This window comes from Anticarsia gemmatalis, chromosome 4 (assembly GCF_050436995.1).
Source record: "Anticarsia gemmatalis isolate Benzon Research Colony breed Stoneville strain chromosome 4, ilAntGemm2 primary, whole genome shotgun sequence".
NCBI lineage: Eukaryota > Metazoa > Arthropoda > Insecta > Lepidoptera > Erebidae > Anticarsia > Anticarsia gemmatalis.
In genome coordinates this window covers 1132139-1152104 of record NC_134748.1, presented here as the reverse complement: position 1 = coordinate 1152104, position 19966 = coordinate 1132139, and the positions used below count along the sequence as shown (strand labels likewise).

Sequence of the window (19966 nt, the reverse complement as noted above, 5' to 3'; positions counted from 1 at the left end):
TGGTTTAATGTCAATCAAAGTAGGTCAATGACCCAATATCCTGAACCCCTATAATCTATTCACTAGAATATAATTAGTTAACAGCTGCTTAATTCCGCAACTAATAACATCTCGAATTAATTTGTAGTCAGCATGGTGTCCTTGTGTATAATTACTACTAATTAAACAAAGGCGTTGTCAACCTCTACACTTAAGGCCACTTGTTAATTGAAAAATTCAAAATTAATACAACAGCTTGTGACAAGCAAAATGTTGTCGAACAACTTTTGAAGAATTTCTAACTAGATTGGTGTCACGAACTTTCCCTTAGACACATGGAGTTCTACAATTTCTATCAGAAAGCTGTCTTGAACAAACTCTATTACATCTACATCCAACAAAATTTCCTTATTAATCCCAGCAGTTCTCTCAATACACCGAAGAGAATGTTTATATAATTACTTGGAGCCTTTAAAAGGCAGGGGAACCGATCGAACAATCTTTCACAACTTCAAACAAGTTGCGAGCTAAGTTAAATTGGCTCCCGAACGGATATTTTGTGTGCTCAACCGTGTGGGGTGGAATGTTCGCCGGATGATCTTTATACCCTCGTAAAGGCGAGTAATTGAACCCAAGATACTTTGGACCATCAGGACTTAAAGCTCCAGCACCAGGAAGAAAGCTGTTAACTGAAAGTGTATCGAGATATGACGGGATTTACTTTTAAAGTGTCAAATGATGGACACTGCGAGGCTTCATCAATTTTTATAGCAGACATAAATATAAGGAACTAGCTCTTAACGCTGATGTTGCTTGCAATATCGCTTCATTTTATATTAAAGGGTTAGATGCTTTTCACGTCTGAGCGACACTAGTTCTTTCGCTTAACTTCTAAAACTGTTCTATGAGAAGAGTAATAACTTAAGTTTCAATTAGACAAAATCTCGGACCATTTTATACAAATCTTGTAAGCAAGTTTCGCTCATAATTCTAAAATTGCGTGACTCAACATTTTATTTAAACAGATACGTCCAACATAAATCTATTCCCAAATTACATCTTGTCTGGAATCGCTTTAAATACATAATACAAACTTTACGCCTACAAAGTTAACTGAACAAGTATTTGGGGCAGGCAGGCTAAAGTTGTTAAGTAGATTAAAAGTCTGGAGTCAGCCAGGGGCCGAGTCTGGACTCCTCGGCCCTGAAGATCTCAAGGTCTATTTTAATGGAGATTTAACTGAAATAATTGATAAACAAGATGACGGAGACGGAATTAATGGTGGGTATAATTTTGTTATTCATTTGAATGTAGTTTAATGTTTATTGACAAGGCTTAGTTTAGACTGGAATTAATTAAATACAAACCGTATGAAACATAACATTTTTGAAGATTCTAGACATCGTGTTTCTTAGTCTTTGTCTACCTACCTGTGAATGTAAATATTTCAATCTGAAACCGCATCGAAACAGGTCACGTATTTTAAGAATAAGGCACCTATTACATAATTATATATTCAACTTCATAAAATCATGCCTTCTTCCCATAGGAGCAGGCAAAGACATAGAAGAACGGCACTTGGTACGATCCTTTCAAACTTCGAACAACATAATACATTAGAAATATTTCAACATATAATTTTTCCCTAGCAATACCTTGGTTAATAATAAGTTAGTTTTTGTTTGATCTAATAATAGTCTTACCTTGGGAGTATTGACTTCGCGCGTGGATATGCCCATCTTCTCGTGGTGTCGCAGCTGCACCGGGTATATGATCTGATAGTAGTGCGCGCCGATGTTCCGCACCAACTCTTGATTCTGTCTGTACTCGCGAAGCAGCCGCTCAACTTCACCTGGGAACAAATAAAACACGATCAGTAATGATCAATTGTCGCATGTCGTATTTGGATGATGTGATAGTATATGATTATGAAATGTTTGTGTGAGCAAGATTTGAGTAAAATAATTTGAAAAGAATGGTTTTTATTTCATTTCAGTGAATCTAAATATTTATCACTAGATTAATTATGAAAATGTATATGTGAAAATCTAATTTACAAAATTAGATTACAGTCATCTGTTAAACTAGAATTAATTAAATGTAGTAGTAAATTATATGAACTTAGTTACATTTTAAAAGAAACATTAGCTTAGAACGTTAAAATACATTTAAAGAAACAGAATAATTAATTCAAATCGAACACAAAATTATCAATTTAACCAAATCCAACCAGAAATTCAAGCAATCTCCAATCAAGCAAACCAATGCAATCAAACGTGACTCTTGACCCTTAAACCAAACTCAATTTGGGTCCAAAAATAAAAACTCTCAAGTGCATTCCCAAGTTTAAGATCGTTGGTTATAAACGTGAAGCAAAGCCTCCGTTTTATGAAGCCTTAAACCCAAGCGGCCGGCTAGATTGGAACTCATTTACCTCAGAAGTGCCACTCTGGACTTGAAACTTGACATTTTATACCACTGGGCTTTACCCGTGAATCGTGTGTTGTTCTCGACTATGAGTTTTGTTGTGAGTTTTTTGGCTGTTTTGTAATGCTGGACTTATTTGAGTTGCAATGTGGATTATTTGACGTGACTAAGTTCGTGTTAAAATAGGACTTGATAAATGAACTGAAGAAAAGCTACTGAATTTTGAATGTGTGTAACCGTTTTTGTAGGTCCAAGATTAAGTTCATGAACTTAAGAAACTGAATAATATAATTGTATAATATTACAACTACATAATATTAAAAAATGTTTGAAGTGGTTAATAAGCTCAATAATTTTGAAGTTGGCTAAAATTAACAAACTGGACCAACGGACAGTTAAACAAAATATTCTCATTTTTTTTCGATCGGTCTGCTTTGTTCACTTTTGTGTCAGTGTCGGAAAATTACGGACACAATTATTATCCAGGCCACCTGTTTTCAAACTCTTTAATACTCTTTATACTATCCCAAACTTCTTTACCACCCTATCCTACAATTTCCTCGCCACTCATTCTACATAAGAAATACATCACTGAATAAACTGTGAAATTCAATAGTGTTCGCAAACGTTATCAAGGACGCTACCGTTTCCGTATAGCTATCCATCATTCATACTGGCTGTCATCACCACTGAATAGTCTCGCGACCAATTTTGTGAAAGGTTTTTGGTTCGAGGAGTGGGAATAATGCAAGTGATAATGCCTCGTTGACTTGGCTTGTTTGAAGAGGTTTATAAATGTATGGTTATTAATGAAACTTGGAGTTATTCATGTGAGTTAAAAATATAGGGGTTAGTTTAAAATAAATGAAAATGTAGGACACAAAACAAAGTACTGCATTATTGTCGTTTCTAAATAAGGACAGAAATAAAGTTATTAGATTTTTATAAACCACATACAAACACGTTTTTTCCCAAAGGGGTAGAGCCCAAAGAACGTCACTTGGTCTGATTTTTACAAACTTCCCTCGCCTCATACACAAAACAACATTCCATATAATTTGCACACAATGCACATAAATCAGACTAGAAATAATTAAATCGGTTTAGGACGTCTAGATCTTATATTTCATTTAATTTCTGATGCATAAAAGAGCTCGAGCAAATGAATAATACTATTAAACCTAAAAATTATAACGTATCTCTATATTGTCTCTTATAATTAATTTCTTATATGACTGATGATATCCATCTACCAAATATTTCGACGTTTTTTTATACCGACTACTATCGAAGTCTTACTTAGTAATATATTATGTATTTATATATCATGCCTTAAACCAAAACTCCTCGAACTAGCAAGGAGAAGCCATCATACTAATTAATATACCATGTCGTATAAGACTGATACCTTTCTACCAAATATTTTGACGTTTCTTTATTCCGACAATTAGTAGCGCGATTCTGCACAATCTATACTTTCGAGTACCCAGAAGTTGATATTTAAAATGTACTGCCAAAATAGTTTTTCAATGCCCGCTAGAGGCGCTGAACCGATTTTAGTGTAAAATTTCTCGACAGCTAGCCGGTTGTCAGTAGCCGTTAGTAATAGTGAGTCGACCTACAGTATACCGTAAGTAAGTCATATATAATATTATAATGCAACGGGTCTTATACGCGATTACATTAAATTACAAATAAGGTATCCTAACCTTTAAATTTTCGAGGCTTCCGGCGACTGGGACCGCAATTAACTCGGCCCGCGGTCCCAGTTGACGGAAGAATTTAATTTTAATATTTTTCTTCCGGCGACTGGGACCATCCATACATGAATACTGAAATATATCGTTCAAGCCAAAAATAGTACAGTCAGAAGAAAAATTGTTTAAAGAAGTAAGAAGTAAATTTCGGTATAATTCTAAAATATCATTTACTACCTAACTCGCGTAACTTCGCTTGCTTCACATAAGATAGGAAAATGGGTCATATTTTCCCCCGTTTTTTGTAACATGTTTACTGGTACTCTGCTCCTGTTGGTCGTAGCGCGATGTTATATAGCCTATAGCCTTCCTCAATAAATAGGCTATCCATCAGTAAAATATTTTTTCAATCCGCACCAGTAGTTACTGAGATGAGCGCGTTCAAACAAACTAACAAACTCTTTAGCTTTATAATATTAGTATAGATTTATATCCTTTGACATAAAAATTTCCTTTGATTGCAGATCTTGCTATTTAAAATGTACGTATTAGAAACAAATACACATAAATCATGATAACTTAAAAACTTTTAACAGCAAGTAAGTAAATAGCCTATCAATGTAACAAAATCAGCCTAGTCTAGTCTAACAAAATCAATGTAGTCTGTTAGATGGACTAAAAAAAACAAAATTAGTCATCATTCCTATTGTGACTTTTATGACAGCTACACGCGCCTGTGGTTGGCCGACGGTACTATGAGGAATCGGTGGCATTTCACAACGATTCGAGTGCTCAATCGTTTCGAAATTTGATGCTCGAATGACATATGCATGAAATAATTCAAGTTGTTGAATTTACTACATGCGCTTGCAGGTGTTTCTATTTGAACTGAGTAGGTTTTGCTATAATTTTACTTTAAACAATTTTTCGTCTGACTGTACTATTTTTGGCTTGAACGATATATTTTAGTATTCATGTATGGATGGTCCCAGTCGCCGGAAGAAAAATATTAAAATTAAATTCATCCGTCAACTGGGACCGCGGTCCGAGTTAATTGCGGTCCCAGTCGCCGGAAGCCTCAAATTTTCAATCGCGTATAAGACCCGTTGCATTATAATATTATGTGTACTAGTCGCGAGAGTTTAAAAGCGTTAAGTCATATATCTATCGATAGTATTATTATATTTATGTTTCACGCCTTATACCAAAACTCGTCGAACTAGCAAGGAGAAGCCATCATACTAATTAATATACCATGTCTCGACACCACTATAATTAATTATTATTAAATGATTGACGTTTCTGGGACGTGTCCCTTCGCTTGCCATTGAGTACTTGGTGTATATAGCGCCGGTCTTATGTATATGGGACAATAGATATCGCTTGATATGATTTTCAATGGTTTTTGTGGTATGCTAAATATGTGGTTTTGGTATGTGGATGTAAATAGCTTAAATTTTGTTAGTTTTTGGATGGGATATTTTAAATATACTGTTTTAGATTATAGCATAATAACGAATTATATGAAACTGTTATTGATATGGGATGATTTGGTGTATTATTATTTCAAATATAGTAACGAATGGAGATATTTTTCCTTTTTTAGTCGGTTATGTATCCTTGGAATATGATAATTATAGCAGATTATGTCGTCATCAATACTAATTTGCCAATTTATAGTTAAACATGGAATAGGAGAGCAGTCTTTTCGTTTTAAGATAGATCGCATGCAACGCTTAAATAGCCCACAATTTTTACGCTGGATAATAAACATGATAGTCACGGTCTTGTTAAAATATGCTGAGAATAATACTTCATACTACAATCTTTCACTAATGGGGAAGACATTAAATTAGGCCAGAGTTGATTATAAAAAAAAGTAAATTGAAAATCGTAATATAGCTTCTAGTACACACATAAATTACTTTTAAATAATCAACCAAAGTATATAATATTATCAAACGAGTTTTCCACACGATACGTATCCAGGAAGGCGTATTCCGCCCCACCCGATAGCTGCGAAGGTTACGAAGGAAAAAACGCTGACAACGTTACATTAATTATTTTTTTCCTTCTCATGTAATACGGAACTTATTATACTTGTATGTGTACTTTTATACTATATTCTACGTATTTTCCTTATTATATTCGCACTAGTACTTAGTTTTATTTATAAGTTAGTAACTGATGTCAAAAAATGACTTTTGTTATATCAAGTTGATACTCTCGACACTGCTTGCGTTTAATTTAGGTATGGTAACAAAATTGTTTTAAAAATTGTGTTTTTAGATGGCCTGCCATTGGACCTGCGGTCTTATATTATCTTTGTGTTAAGTTTTATCAATATAACTTCAGCGGTTTAGCCGTGATAGCGTAACATACATACAGTTCTTTTTATTTAAGAAGGTATAGAGCGTTTTGAAAAAATATCAAGAGCGCAGTACTCGTAACCGATGTATATGAGTAAGTCAAAGAAAGTCTGTAAAGATGGTACTAAGTGGCGTTTTCAGTCTTTTCCTACCCCAATGGAAAAAGGCGTTATATTAGTATGTATGTATGGAGAGTGTGTTTTGTATCAAGTGGTAGAAGTTAGATTCTATTGTAATCCATTAATGAGCAAATGTTTGGCTTCAAACGTACAACAGAAATTCCATTCTTACTTCAACCATTAGAGTTTTGACTATGACTTACAACCGTCGTATCTGAATAATGTGCAGATCCCTGCAGGGGACTCATATAATGAGGAGATGAGGGACTTTCCGCTGTTCATTCATCCCAGGAAATAGCCAGTAGAAATGTTTTGACAAGTTTATAATTGATATCTTTGCTTCGAGTAATCTTAACAAATAAGTATGAAACGATAGTTTTAACTAACATGGTTTGTATTTGTGGTACAATGTATATGATACTAGCTTTTACCCGCGACTTCGTCCGCCACCTGAATTTTCCCATGGGAATGCGTCATTTTCCAGGTAAAAAGTAGTTTATGTCCTTTCTCGGGCATCAAAATATCTCCATACCAAATTGGTTCTGTAGTTTAGGCGTGACTGAGTAACAGACAGAGAGACAGAGTTGCTTCGCATTTATAATATTAATATGGATATGACTGCTACTATCTTTAATGACTTGCTGAATTGTCTATCTAAGCAAAATTTTGCATTATCGCAGTAAAAATATCGTTCTTCATATAGAAAGTACACGGAAAATTCGTACTTCAATTGTACATACTTATCTCATCTAATATTTACAACAAAAAAAACAAAGCACATTTTTTTAATAAAAGCCTTATTCCAAAAACAAATTTAAACATACGTACCGAAACGCCGTATCACCTGCTCACACGAAATACGAAAATACCAAATCAGAGAACAAAAAACGCGATACGCGAGCAATAATCAGAGCGTGAGCCTCGCTTCTATTCGTAGCGTAGTGCGATACGCCGACATTGTGACGAGCGAATTGGGGCATACGCAAATGTGGTGCGCGGCGTACCATCTTGTGTTTTGATGTGTAATTAAATTGATGTGTGGTGCATTTCGTGTATGTAATTGTGTTGTGACAATTAATTTGTGGCGTGTTTTCTGACGGAAATTATGTCTTTGTTGTTTCTGTTAATGATATTGTTTATAGTTTGTTTGTGTAAAATAGTGAGCGTTTCTATAGCTGTCGTATGTTTTGTTATACTCATATTGTCGTTTTGGTGTATGGTTATGTTCTGATTATACTTCGAATATTTAAATAGGAAAACAGTTTAAGGATTAATCATTTTAATACCCGCTTTAGTTTAGTGTCGTGATTAAGTCTTGATTGTAAAAATGACTGTAAAAAAAATGTCTTCGAGTAAAATAAATGAGAGAATTTATTTGGTTTTGAAAGAAATATTCCTCTTGGTTGAGGTTCAGTTTTGAAAAAAGAAACGCATTCTACTAAGTTCTGACTCTCCAAATAAAGCTGCGCGTCAAATTATTTTCGAATATAAAATCAATAGCCAAACTTATTTTCCGTCAAACCCAAATTACAATTCAATTTGCAAACCCAGTTACTACCCGCAATTATTTATACGAAACAATATTCTAGAACATTCCAGCATTCCCGTATTAATTAAATAACTAAACTGTTATTCATAGTTTTCGTTTGAGAACTAGTTACATTGTAACCTGTATTTAATTGTAGTCGAAAGCTAAAGTTTTGGAAATACATAATTAATTTAGAATTATTTCTACGAGTATGTAATGAGTGCCTCCTGGGAAAAGTTTTGTAGGCGTTCTAGTTTTTTCTGACATTCTTAATTAATAGTAGTTACAATTATAATTTCTTTGGAAACGTTTTAAAAATGTACTACATTATTAAAATCATACCTTTCTGTGAAGTTGTATTTAGAAAATTTATCAGCGTTTAAGGCATATTATGAAATAAACTTATTTTGTGTCAAGTTATTTAACATTTTCCAATTACTGGATGTAATAAATACAATAAGAAGTTCATACGGGTTTTTCCATTTTTTAAAACCGACATGGCAGTTGAAACACTGTAAAAATATCATTTTTTTAAGCTATTGCGGCTTTCGAACACAAATTAAGCCTTATATAATTATTATAAAAGATTTCAAAATTTTGTTCAGACATCTAGTTTAAGAGTAACCACGTGTTAAAAATCGCAAATAAATTCAACCCTCACAAATAAAGTCACACACGTTTCCAAAATCAGTTAGCCCTGGATTAAAGGGGTGTAAAACAAACAAAATTTGTAAACAGCGTCCTTTTACATTAAGGGCCAAACTAATAGTGAAGTCGGGTAATCCGTAACTTCATTTCGCGTCTGCGGTTGTCACGAAAGGGGGTTGTGACGTCATGTTTGTGTACAAAGCCCGCTTGTTAACGAGTAATTGAATAAGTTTTATTTTTAATTGGTTTGAAGTGATTTTGGGGAATGTGGAACTATATGCGTGATTTTGTGTTAGAATATTAATATATTTTGTAGTACACACCTTCATACTACAATTTCAAATTCTAATATACAATGAAAGAGTATTTTATCAATTATTAAAAGGTATTTTGGGAAAGTGAACATATTCAGTACACTTGTGACTTTAAGGTGCAGCGCAGACGGCACACTTTTTGTGTGCGATCGAGTCTGCAGAATATCATGATAGACATTTAAAAAGAAAAATGTGGGATGAAGTGTGCTGTATTGTTTATTCCGCTCCTGTTTGGACATGTATGAGTCTAAAGAAAAAACAAAATACGGCAAGTTTAAGTTTTTAATAGACTTTAGTACACAGACTCGATCGCACAAAAAGTGTGCCGTCTGCGCTGCACCTTACAGTCAACGCTCGTATGCTCATGCTCTTATTATTGCTCGGATTTTCTTCTTATCATTTTTTATTTATGTATTACAAAACAAAAGATTAAGTGCACCAGATAAAAACACGATACCATGTAATAGCAGCATTATTGTAAAGTTGAATTCGATACATTGTACGTAACAAAATATCAAATTCGCATTTTCCATCCTTTCAAATATTCATTACTCCAACTTTCAACATTAATATTGTTTTCTTCAACCCACGCATTCTAATTCAATCAGGCAATCTAAAAATATATATCTAATTAGAATGTACACGGCAAATAAAACGTAAAGCCTGGTATCCGTAAATAGTCCCCGGGGATTCACCCCTAACTTCAATTACGTTGAATAATTCAATTAAAGTTTAAATGTGAGACTAAGCTTCGCTAAGTTCTGAGTTAAAGTGTATACACGTGTTGTCGATTTAGTAAAGCCCGCGTTATGTTGATAGTGTGATGGCATTTTTCTTAGATGTTTTTAGAAAAAAAACTTTCGCGTTTTCTGTTTAGCCGGAAAACTGGTGACTGTGATATTCGCACATCGCTAAAACTGTGCCAAAAGGGTATGGATTCCACTCTCTTAATAAAAAAAATACTTGTCCATTGTGTGGTCTATTAGTTGATTCTTATTTGGCTAACAGATTGGTTTGGATAGAAGATCTTTGTTATCAATCTATCTCTATTAATTTGCATGTTTTTCATGAATTCAATATATCAAGACCGCTTGAGAAGGTAAATGTTAGTAAACTAATTGTATTAAATTCGCTACAATCTTGAATCCTTTTAGAATAATTGACGATATTCCCATTTTCCACCCAAAAGCCCCAGTTCCATTACCCATAGAGATCAGGACTCACGCCCTTCCTAACCCTATAATCCCTATTTATGACGCCCTACAAATATTTCAGGTAACAAGGTGTTAATTCAACATGATATAGTACAGACCCCCGGATTAACCCACATTCCTTAACGGCTATTAAAAGACAAATCCGAGAAGGAAAACACCATAATATCATTTATTCCACCGCTTATCTTTAATTAAGCCATACATCATAGCCCAGTCACACCATATTTCGTGGTTTTCGAACAAATGAACCGGTGTAATAAGATCTCCCTTACGAAAGCTGCGTTGAGCAATTTGTAAGGGAGTTATAGGTTTTGAGGGGTCTTGTCGTTTTGGTGACGCAACGTAAAGATTAAGGGTGGTTGTACAGATACCAGCAAAAGTCACCCAACACATTAAAATTTCAGTATTTGAAGAGCGTTTGATCACTTGCTGCTTAAAATCTATTCCGTTCGTTTCTAGTTAGAGATTTTTTGAGGGCTATAAAAAACTATGCATATATTTTTTTGATAATAACGTATCTTGTCTGTATAAAGTCAACAAACAACATAATCACCTTCTAATCTTTTCACAACAAATTATAGTTGTAGCCGTACGTGTTTTAGTTCCATCTGTTTAAAGTTAATTAAAACGTAAGGGGTTTTTGCTGTACACGTGTTAGTTTCTGGACATTCATTTTAAGCATTTATGGCAACATTTTCCGGAAGAAATTGTAATTTACGACTTAGTTGGGTAACACTGATTTATATTTATTGCGGACATCTCTTAAACGTGAGTGTATGTTCAAAGTTGCATTAGTAATGTCCAAAAGTAATTAACTCATACATCTAGTTCTTTGTACTTTATGTTTGTTATTTGTATGTTTGTAAAAGTCACTGTGACACAAAAATAATCCTTACTATGAGAGCGGCCCATGAAAATATTCTAATAAAATAAAATCTGTCAACAAGACTTTAGTATCCACTGATACTAAAGTCTTGTTGAAAGTGTGATATAGACGTAGATCTAAGAATTTTTTTATGGTAAAAGCAAAAAAACAACGCACTAACAATTCCACCCTGAATACAACCCCAAATATTTTTCGCTCAAGTGTAAAGCAGTTACCGACTTCATAATTAATTCTTACCATACCACAAGTCATGTTAATTTACATAATAATTTATCACATCGGTGAGCGACATATTACATAATTTCACTCCTAAAAAGCCTTGCATGTTTGAACAATAGCCGCGACGAAATGAAATATTTTCATAAAACCCATTACATCCGTGATCAAGCGTTTTGGGACGAATAATTTAAAAAGTTTGTATCGTAATTAATTATAGAATATGTTGAGAATTTTGTGACGTCACTGTGTCGTCGCTTTTAAAGTATCGTGACGTCATTGTGCAGTACTTTCTATTGTCGCGTTGCATAATGATTATGCCAATAACTTTGCCCTACAATTTCTGTGTGTCGTTTAATATTGGTGCAGTAATTAGTATGTGGCATCATATTCTTTTGGATTTGGTATCAGCAATGTTATACTTTCTTCAGGAGAGTTATCTAAAATTCTCCGTTTAGTACCACGCCCCATGTTAAAGTCGTTAATTGTTTGACATTAAAATAGTTTTAAGTCCTAAATAAAGCTTTATTTAGGCAAAATATCAAATACTGAAAATACAGCGTACATTTTAAAACCTCTTAACACATAATACCCTCAAAATATATTCAAAGAGTGGTATAAACTTGCGGTATTAGTGACAGCGTGAAACTCAAAGCATTAGCATACTACCAACAGGCATGCATTGTCATGCTCCGTGCACGCATTGTCATGCATGCATGCCATGCTATTCATGACAATAGCGCTCGCGTTGAGAGCCGCGATGAATCCCAAATGAGAGTGATGATTTTATATTATTTTGTATTTTAGAATTAGGTTATTTGTTCTGGATAATTACGTGGGGACGTGGTTTGTGTTTATATTGCATGTGTGCTCTACGCTTATTTTTAGTAAAACTAGAGGCTATGGTTAGTTTCCCAAATTGATTTAAGTACTCCTACTTAAATCAATTCTTCAGTTTAGTTGAAAAATATGTATTAGATTGTTCGTAATGAAGTATCGTGTTGTCAGCCATATATCTGTATAAACATTCGTCTCCAGATAAATACTTTCCTATGAGTTGATCAAGGTTCTTATTTATTTGTGTGTAAAATTCAATCAAATTTGATATCCAGTCTTTTCTTGAAAAGGCTCTTACAAACTTTATCATCACAATCAAACCTAATCACAAATCTTTATACTTAAAACATCGACAAAAAACTTCAATCAAGTCTCAATATAGGTCGTTGGTAAGATATTGAGCTAATATGTCCATATAACAGGCGAGTAAAGGGCATCTAGAGGGACATTAGACCGATAAGTCTGCAGTAAAACCGCTAGATTGGACCAAACGTTCGCTGCACAAAAGCTGAGCGTATGAATCCGTAAGGCACGGTTACAGTTACAGCGTATTTGATAGATTATTTTAGACTGTCTTACTAATAAATGTTACGTGGGCTTTTGTTTCAACATAGTTGCTTAGCTGTCGAAACGTACGGCTTTAAATAGTTTTTGATATTCTTTTTAATTCTGTGTTATTGACGGAATTAGGCATAAAGCCAGGAGCCACGAAGTTAAACACGAAAACAGTCGTGTACCTAGGGTTTAATTAGTCAGTGTTTTGCTTTGATTTTTATATACCTCACCTGAGGATCTTAACATAGCGATAGATATTGCAGTTGACGTTGCAAGTTCTAGGTAATAATTGTATAGGTAACATCATGGTGAGGCGTTTACACGAAAGTAGGAACAGGAGTCAGTGTTTTTTTTTTCTCTATTACTCACATACGGTTAAGAAATGATTGAAAGTGACAAAACACTGTATGACTAATTAGAGCTATACAACGTTTATCAGAAAGTCAGATAGTAATCTACATGGATGATGTCACGTATTTTTATTTTATAGTTGCAATTGCACTTTAAAATAGTGCTGGCAGAATAAAATTGCAGTTATATATGTTGCTTGGAATAAAATAGTACATACCTAGTGCCAACTTTTGTCTTTTATTCCGGTGTTATATGACATGAAAATTATAATACATTTATTTTAAAAAATGTTCCGTACTTTAGCGACAAGATACATAGATTTACTGATTATTAACTTAAAATAGAACAAAATAATTCCTTGTGTAGTGGAAGCTACAGTTATTAGACATCTAAATAAGTATCTATACTAATATTAAGCTGAAGAGTTTGTTTGTTTGAACGCGCTAATCTCTATAATAATACTAATCTTAAAAAATATACCGCTAATAGTATTAAAGTCACAATTTGTACACGTTTTCTATTTTAACCCGTTTCCACCCAAAAATCCCTAGTTACAACCCCTCCCCGCTGCAACTATAACTCCGCCTTCCTAACGCCCGAAGCATCGCGCAGATGACGTGTGCATTATGCATGGAGCTGCATTTAGCGATAGGGCCCGTGGTCGCTACATATGTATGTGTATATTGTTATTCAACGTGCTTTGCGTTCGAAACACCATTGTAAGGCGCTGGAATTTTGCTCGAGAGAGTTTAATTTATGAATTACGGTGCGTTTTTGTTTCAAAATGAACTGTTACCGTGTTAAGTAGATTGGTAGTTTTTGTTAAGTGTTTTAAATGGATGTGTAGTCAAATTAGGTGGGTGGAATGTAATTATGTTAATTAACGAAGTTAGTTAGTTTGAGGGTATAGTTAGTGTAGTGTGTTAAATGGCTATTAATAAAAGTTAGTACTTCAGACGCTTTAAACACTATTTATATCTACCAATTTCAACCGTTTGACTACAAACACGATTCACACAAAAACTTTCTTCCACATAATTCAAAATTGTTCTCATCTATCAAATCAGTTTCTCACACACTATATTACAAAAAACTATGAATTCAAAACACTTGACTATTTGACATTTTAAACACCTTAACAAACATGTACTAAGTAAAACTAAATTAATAATCCGCAACTAAACCCTAGACGCAAATTAGCCTTCAAATAAACAATTAACTTTCACCACAAAGCAAAACGACAAAAGACCGACTCTAAGTAATTTGCACTAACTTATAAAACATTCTAAGCGTCTGTTCGTAACGTTGAGATTAAAAAGGCGAGCCAAGTTAGTAAGGAACTATGAGAACTTGGCTCTCTATTTAAACTTGAAGATTGTACCGTGCGTTTGACGTCGTGAGATGAGGTTTAGAACTGTGGGTGTATTATGAAGTGGCGGGTAATTTTGGTTACCATAATTGCATTGCAGAATTTTGGATGCATATCATTATTATGAGTGGTTAGTAACTTGATATGTGGACTTTTGAATGGATTAGATTTAGAGAATTTTGTACACTTTTGTCTACATCTTCGGGAGTAACATACACGATATTTATTTATTATGTATCTATGTATTGATTTTGGATATGAATAAAAGTGTATTATAAGTGTAGTATATAATATTATCTATACTATCGTCATTATTAAGGGTTTAATAATAGTGTTATACGGAGAGTAAAACTGAATTTTATATTAATCTGCACCGATGAAATTATTTTCTGGAATCGACGATAAAATTATAATTAATTAAATTTGTTTATAATGACATAAATTATGATGGCCATAAATTTCATTATTCTGTCAGAGTTGAATAAACCAATTCAATTCCATTTTATTAGTAGGCTGTATTTTGTTCACCTGTTTTTTACTCCTATTTACTCCTCTCGTAAATGAACTATTGCTTTTTAACAGACAAAGTAGCGAGTAATCAGTAGTGTACAACTAAGCACTTCATTGTGCCACATAACTTGTGCTGGGGTTGGTATAGGGGCGCTCACAAAGGGTTGAAAGCAAAGAGCGGGCCCTTGACCGCTCACTTTATTATACCTGCAGGTGACTCCTGAAGCAACTAGCTACTCTGCGGTTTCATGTCAAACTAGGAAGGCCTTTTTTATTTTAAATCGTTATTTTAATTAGTCCACTAGGCTATTATGTAAGAAAAAAGTTTTTTATTATATTTATTACTTTAGGAAAACTTACAGCCACTACAATGAGTAAAAAAAGGTAGTTAGTAACATTTTAGGCCAGTTACAAGTTTTCGCTTACATTATACATACATTTTTTTATATCTTATACATCTACTTCCTGGAGATATTATTCTGAAACGTCTATAGATTGCTCAGGACAGTGACTAAACAAGTAAAGATAGTCTTATAATATCAATAAGTATCAACCTTTAAATACTGCGACAAGATTCTAATTTATCTCATTATTTCTTCGTACTCCACAAAAATGACATCCATGTATCAACAAAATTTATATATCACCCAAAATTCCCACATTACACCCCGAGTCGAAAAATAATAAACAAATACCGCCAAGTTATCACACTCGCGCCAAAAAAGTGTTTTATGGCCCAAGATAAAGCATATTATGCAAAATCTCTATTTGCTAAATATATACCGGTACAAATTCATGAAATATTACACCCCTGGAAATATATGATGATAAAACCTTACGGAAAAAAGTTATTCAAATAGGGGGTGAACTTTTTTGTTTACCGAATGCCTCTTGATCCCTGTACTGTTGTTAAAACTTCAACGATATGGTACAAAAGTCAAACTCGACTGACCTCTCGTTTTGCTTAATCCGTGTTTGACTACTTGTTTTTTTGAAATATAGGTACTTACTTATATTGTGGAGGAAAATATACTTATTTCAACGGAAATAGAAGCTGAGTTTTAATAATAGCAACCTTTAATATTGACAGAAATACATACATACGTACATAAAATCGTCCATTTTCCCATGGAGGTAGGCAGAGATCACAGAATACTATTTGCTACGATCTTTACATATTTCCCTTGCGTCATTCACATCCACACTTATATAATAGATGTATTTTTGTCGCATCTATTAATGCATAAAAATATGACATTATGGGTAGATGAGTTATTGTAACAATCCATAACGGTGCAAGGGTTGAACTCAAAAGTTAACCAGATCAACTAAACATTTTTTTAGCAATTATTTCATAGTCTTATTCCATACAAGTCATTGTCATCAAAGCTTGTTGTTTCATACAACAGTATCACACCTCACTCTGATGTCAAGGAATGTTTATTTTGAATATTTTTCACAGACATTTTGCGAAATTTTCTTGACACCGCACGCCGCAGCTGTGAACTCCGAATTGTTTAAATTTTGTTCAAAATATGTGTTCTAGGTACTGTGTGTCTGAATTTGAGTAGAGGTGTTGCTGAGTAGGTTTTGTTATTATATTTCGGATGATCGAAGATAGCTTTAAACTTATTTTAGAAAGTTGATTTGATAGTTTTTAATTTTATACACTTGTTAATTAGGTTGAAGTCTTAGGATATGTAGTTTATCAATTAAAAATCGAGAGCATAAGTAAAAAAATAAACAACATAGTAAAAAGCCATTTTAAGAAGTACCTTATAGATATATTTTGTAAACTCTTTCTTCAAGATCTTGGCCACAACACTGCAGTTAATATATTTAAATATACAGCCGACATACATCCGCATAATAAAATACAATTCACGTAATAATAAAAAGGAAATACGCCAAATAAATATGTCCGCAAAAATAAATCCCCCGGCGCGTACATACGAAAACAATGGAAATAAACCAATTAGGGTTTAACAAAGAAAACGTTTACGTAACGCACTACGTTGTGTTGATAATGGAATGTGCCACACCTGGCGGACAGTATGCAGCGTAGTTTTTGCCGCAAATTGTTTATTTTTGGCTGTTGTTGTTTGTGATTAATCTTGTACAGCCCAATTAAAAAGTGGTATGTTTGCCAGTTCTACCGTTACTGTAGTTACCATTTGTCTTCAAAATGGCAGTTTCTAACTAGATATGTGTAGTAGACTACATAATCGTAGTCACAATATCAATAAGATGTTTTTCGTTTATCATATTTTAGAGCACTTATCAGTCGACAATAGCGTAACAGCAGTGATTTACAAAAACTAAAAAATACATTTTTACCAACATCCTAATAAAATATCACTCATGTAAAGCCTACTATCAAACTTGTAATCGCATTTATCAAACGTATAGTTCGTCTAGCGAAAACAAACCCTAACGCGCGCGTTTGCGTTAAGCGGCGATTTATATGCAGGGAACAGGCTTTGAGTCGAGTTACGATGTCTGAATCGGTTATGTTGTGAATAATTTTTAACGACTCACTTTTGTGGTGAGTGAATGGAGAATGGTGTTTTTGGCTGTGTATGGTGTTACTGTATTTATTGTTGGGGACGTGACGTCATTGGTAGAATGTCAATAAGACTTGGTTACATGTTATGTTTGTGTTTTCTAGGGAAAAGTCATGTAGTCTAGTTCGAAATTAATTATTAACCCCCGGTTTCTGAGGTACATTTTGTATTTTATCTATTCAATAGCGTCCAAACTCATATAAAAATAAATAATTTGAAAAATTGCCTCAAAAACCGGGCTTAAGGGAATGAAAATAATTTCTGTTTTATCAAAGTATTTCAAATGAGTCACAAGTATAAAGTTTCAACTGGACCAAAAAATCTGAAAATGACATTTATTTTTGTGTGTGAATACAGACAGCCTATGGAGGTATAATAACTATCAGAAATCAAAAACATCTTGTGTAGTCATCACCTTCTGAAGCAGTGGTAAATTCGCTTATAGTATATTGACAATTATAAGTAGTATACTTTACCGAAATTAATAAATGATTTGATTCTGATTTCATCTTCACTACTAAAACACAAGAGCTCTAATAAATAAATCTATCATAAAGTGGATATAAATAGATTTTGATTCCCCACTTATCATAATATACATCTAAAACATCGAAGAACTTCTCCATTTTCAATCCAACCACTTCCGAAATGACGATTACATTTCAAACACGCTGTCATGTTTCAACAAACGCGTCGCAAATTTCAGCGAGCTTTCAGCGTTCAGGATAAATCAATTTGAACTCTACAGTAATGAAGTTAAGGTTGTTAATGGCATGTACGTTACATGGTAGTACATGGTGGAATCAATAAATTCTAACATTGCGTGATTTGGACGGGTAAGGGCGGAGGCTAATCAGCGAGGTCGCGTTAGATGAAAAATATTTTCGAGAGTTATGACGAAATTTTGACAGCCCTAAAAGTTTGGGATTAATAAGTTAAATTGTTATTTAAACCACATCGGAGGAAATGTAAAATGGTTTTAAATAAAATGTATGTTTTTCTGAAAATATATCAATCGTTATACCTTATTAAAAAGAGATTTAGAATAAATTATTTTCCTAATTGATTGAACAAATTACAATACAATCAAAAACTACTTCAAAGCAGCTCAAATATTCCTGTATTTGCTTTGCTTTTTTTACCATTTGCTACATGCGTAGTACCTCTTATCGCCATCATCAAGTCAACACTTTACCTGCTACGGCGTAGCCCCTCTACGAGCCTCTACGGAAATAGATAGCCAGAAAGCGTAGCACGCTGTGGCCTGTAATGGATTATGTGTTTGTGGTCATATCTTACTACATAAATTTTAGCCAGGGAAATTCTCTGTAAAGCAATTTATACCTTACCATACAGAGGTAGGGTTCATTTCAGCTTGGAGTGTAAAGTCGGAATTCAAATTCAGTGATGGTCAATTGGCAAGATTGCGGGTAAATTATTGTGAAGTTTCAATGCATTTGCTTGGATTCCTGTGATGTATAGGATATCGCAGTATTTTTACGGTAAGCCGTATATTTACAACCGTTTATGTATGCAAAGGATTGTAACCAAATCGTTTTGTTTTGATTTGTTAACTAGAAAAAAAATGTTTTTTTTACTTTTATTTAAACGGTCCCATTGACTTTTATTCCCTTCAAATGCCCCAAAGCTTGTTTTTTTCAATAAATTAGATATTAATTACTAAAAAAAAGTAACACTATTTAAATATAAGTATACATATTTATGAAATGAAATACAACATAATTTTTCGTGAAACGCAGCGTATACTTTATATGCTCACAATACATAAGCCTCTAAAAATATACATACAAAAAGATATCTCAGAAACCGTTTATCTCTGACATCTATGTATGTAGTAAGTAAAACAGGCGTGAAGACTGTGCCGAAACGCGTGAAACTCAGCGAAGCGAACACCTCACTTTACGAGATTTTCTGCTACTTGCCCGCGTGCGACGCCTGTGTCCGGGTCAAAAATGATGAGTTGAATTTAAGGGAAAGGATTTCTTTGGCAGGTGGGAAGGTTATATTTTCGCTTATATCTTGATAATATGATAGATACGAGAATAACGCGGTTTGTGTTAGGAAAATACATTTTTAGAACGTTTGGACAGGACTTTTGGGTTTTTATTTTAGAAAAATGTAAGTTTTAGCATTCTTGAGTGTATAAATTTGAGTTTGAGTCTAAGTTAAGTACCATCAATTTGATTTGTTTTAATATAAGCATTGGCTCCCAAAAATATCGAGTCATAAATATGCTTACTATTACGAAACTAAACCATGCAAGGATTCTGCCACATTTTTTTATTACTGTACCTAGACTTAAAGTTTCATTTCGTACTACTAACAACTATTGACAATCAGTTACCTATTGATAAATTTTGTA

The 19966-nt window shown here is 33.7% G+C and overlaps 1 protein-coding gene across 11 annotated transcripts in view; it reads right to left on the bottom strand.

Moving 5' to 3' along the window:
• Window positions 1-19966, bottom strand: part of mmd (disintegrin and metalloproteinase domain-containing protein mind-meld) — a 476847-nt gene that overhangs the window by 196194 nt on the left and 260687 nt on the right. For all 11 annotated transcript variants that reach the window (XM_076112972.1, XM_076136870.1, XM_076112975.1 and 8 more), the window contains one exon: window positions 1683-1831. In XM_076112972.1, coding sequence (XP_075969087.1) covers window positions 1683-1831 — 149 coding nt within the window. The remainder of the gene's footprint in view (window positions 1-1682; window positions 1832-19966) is intronic.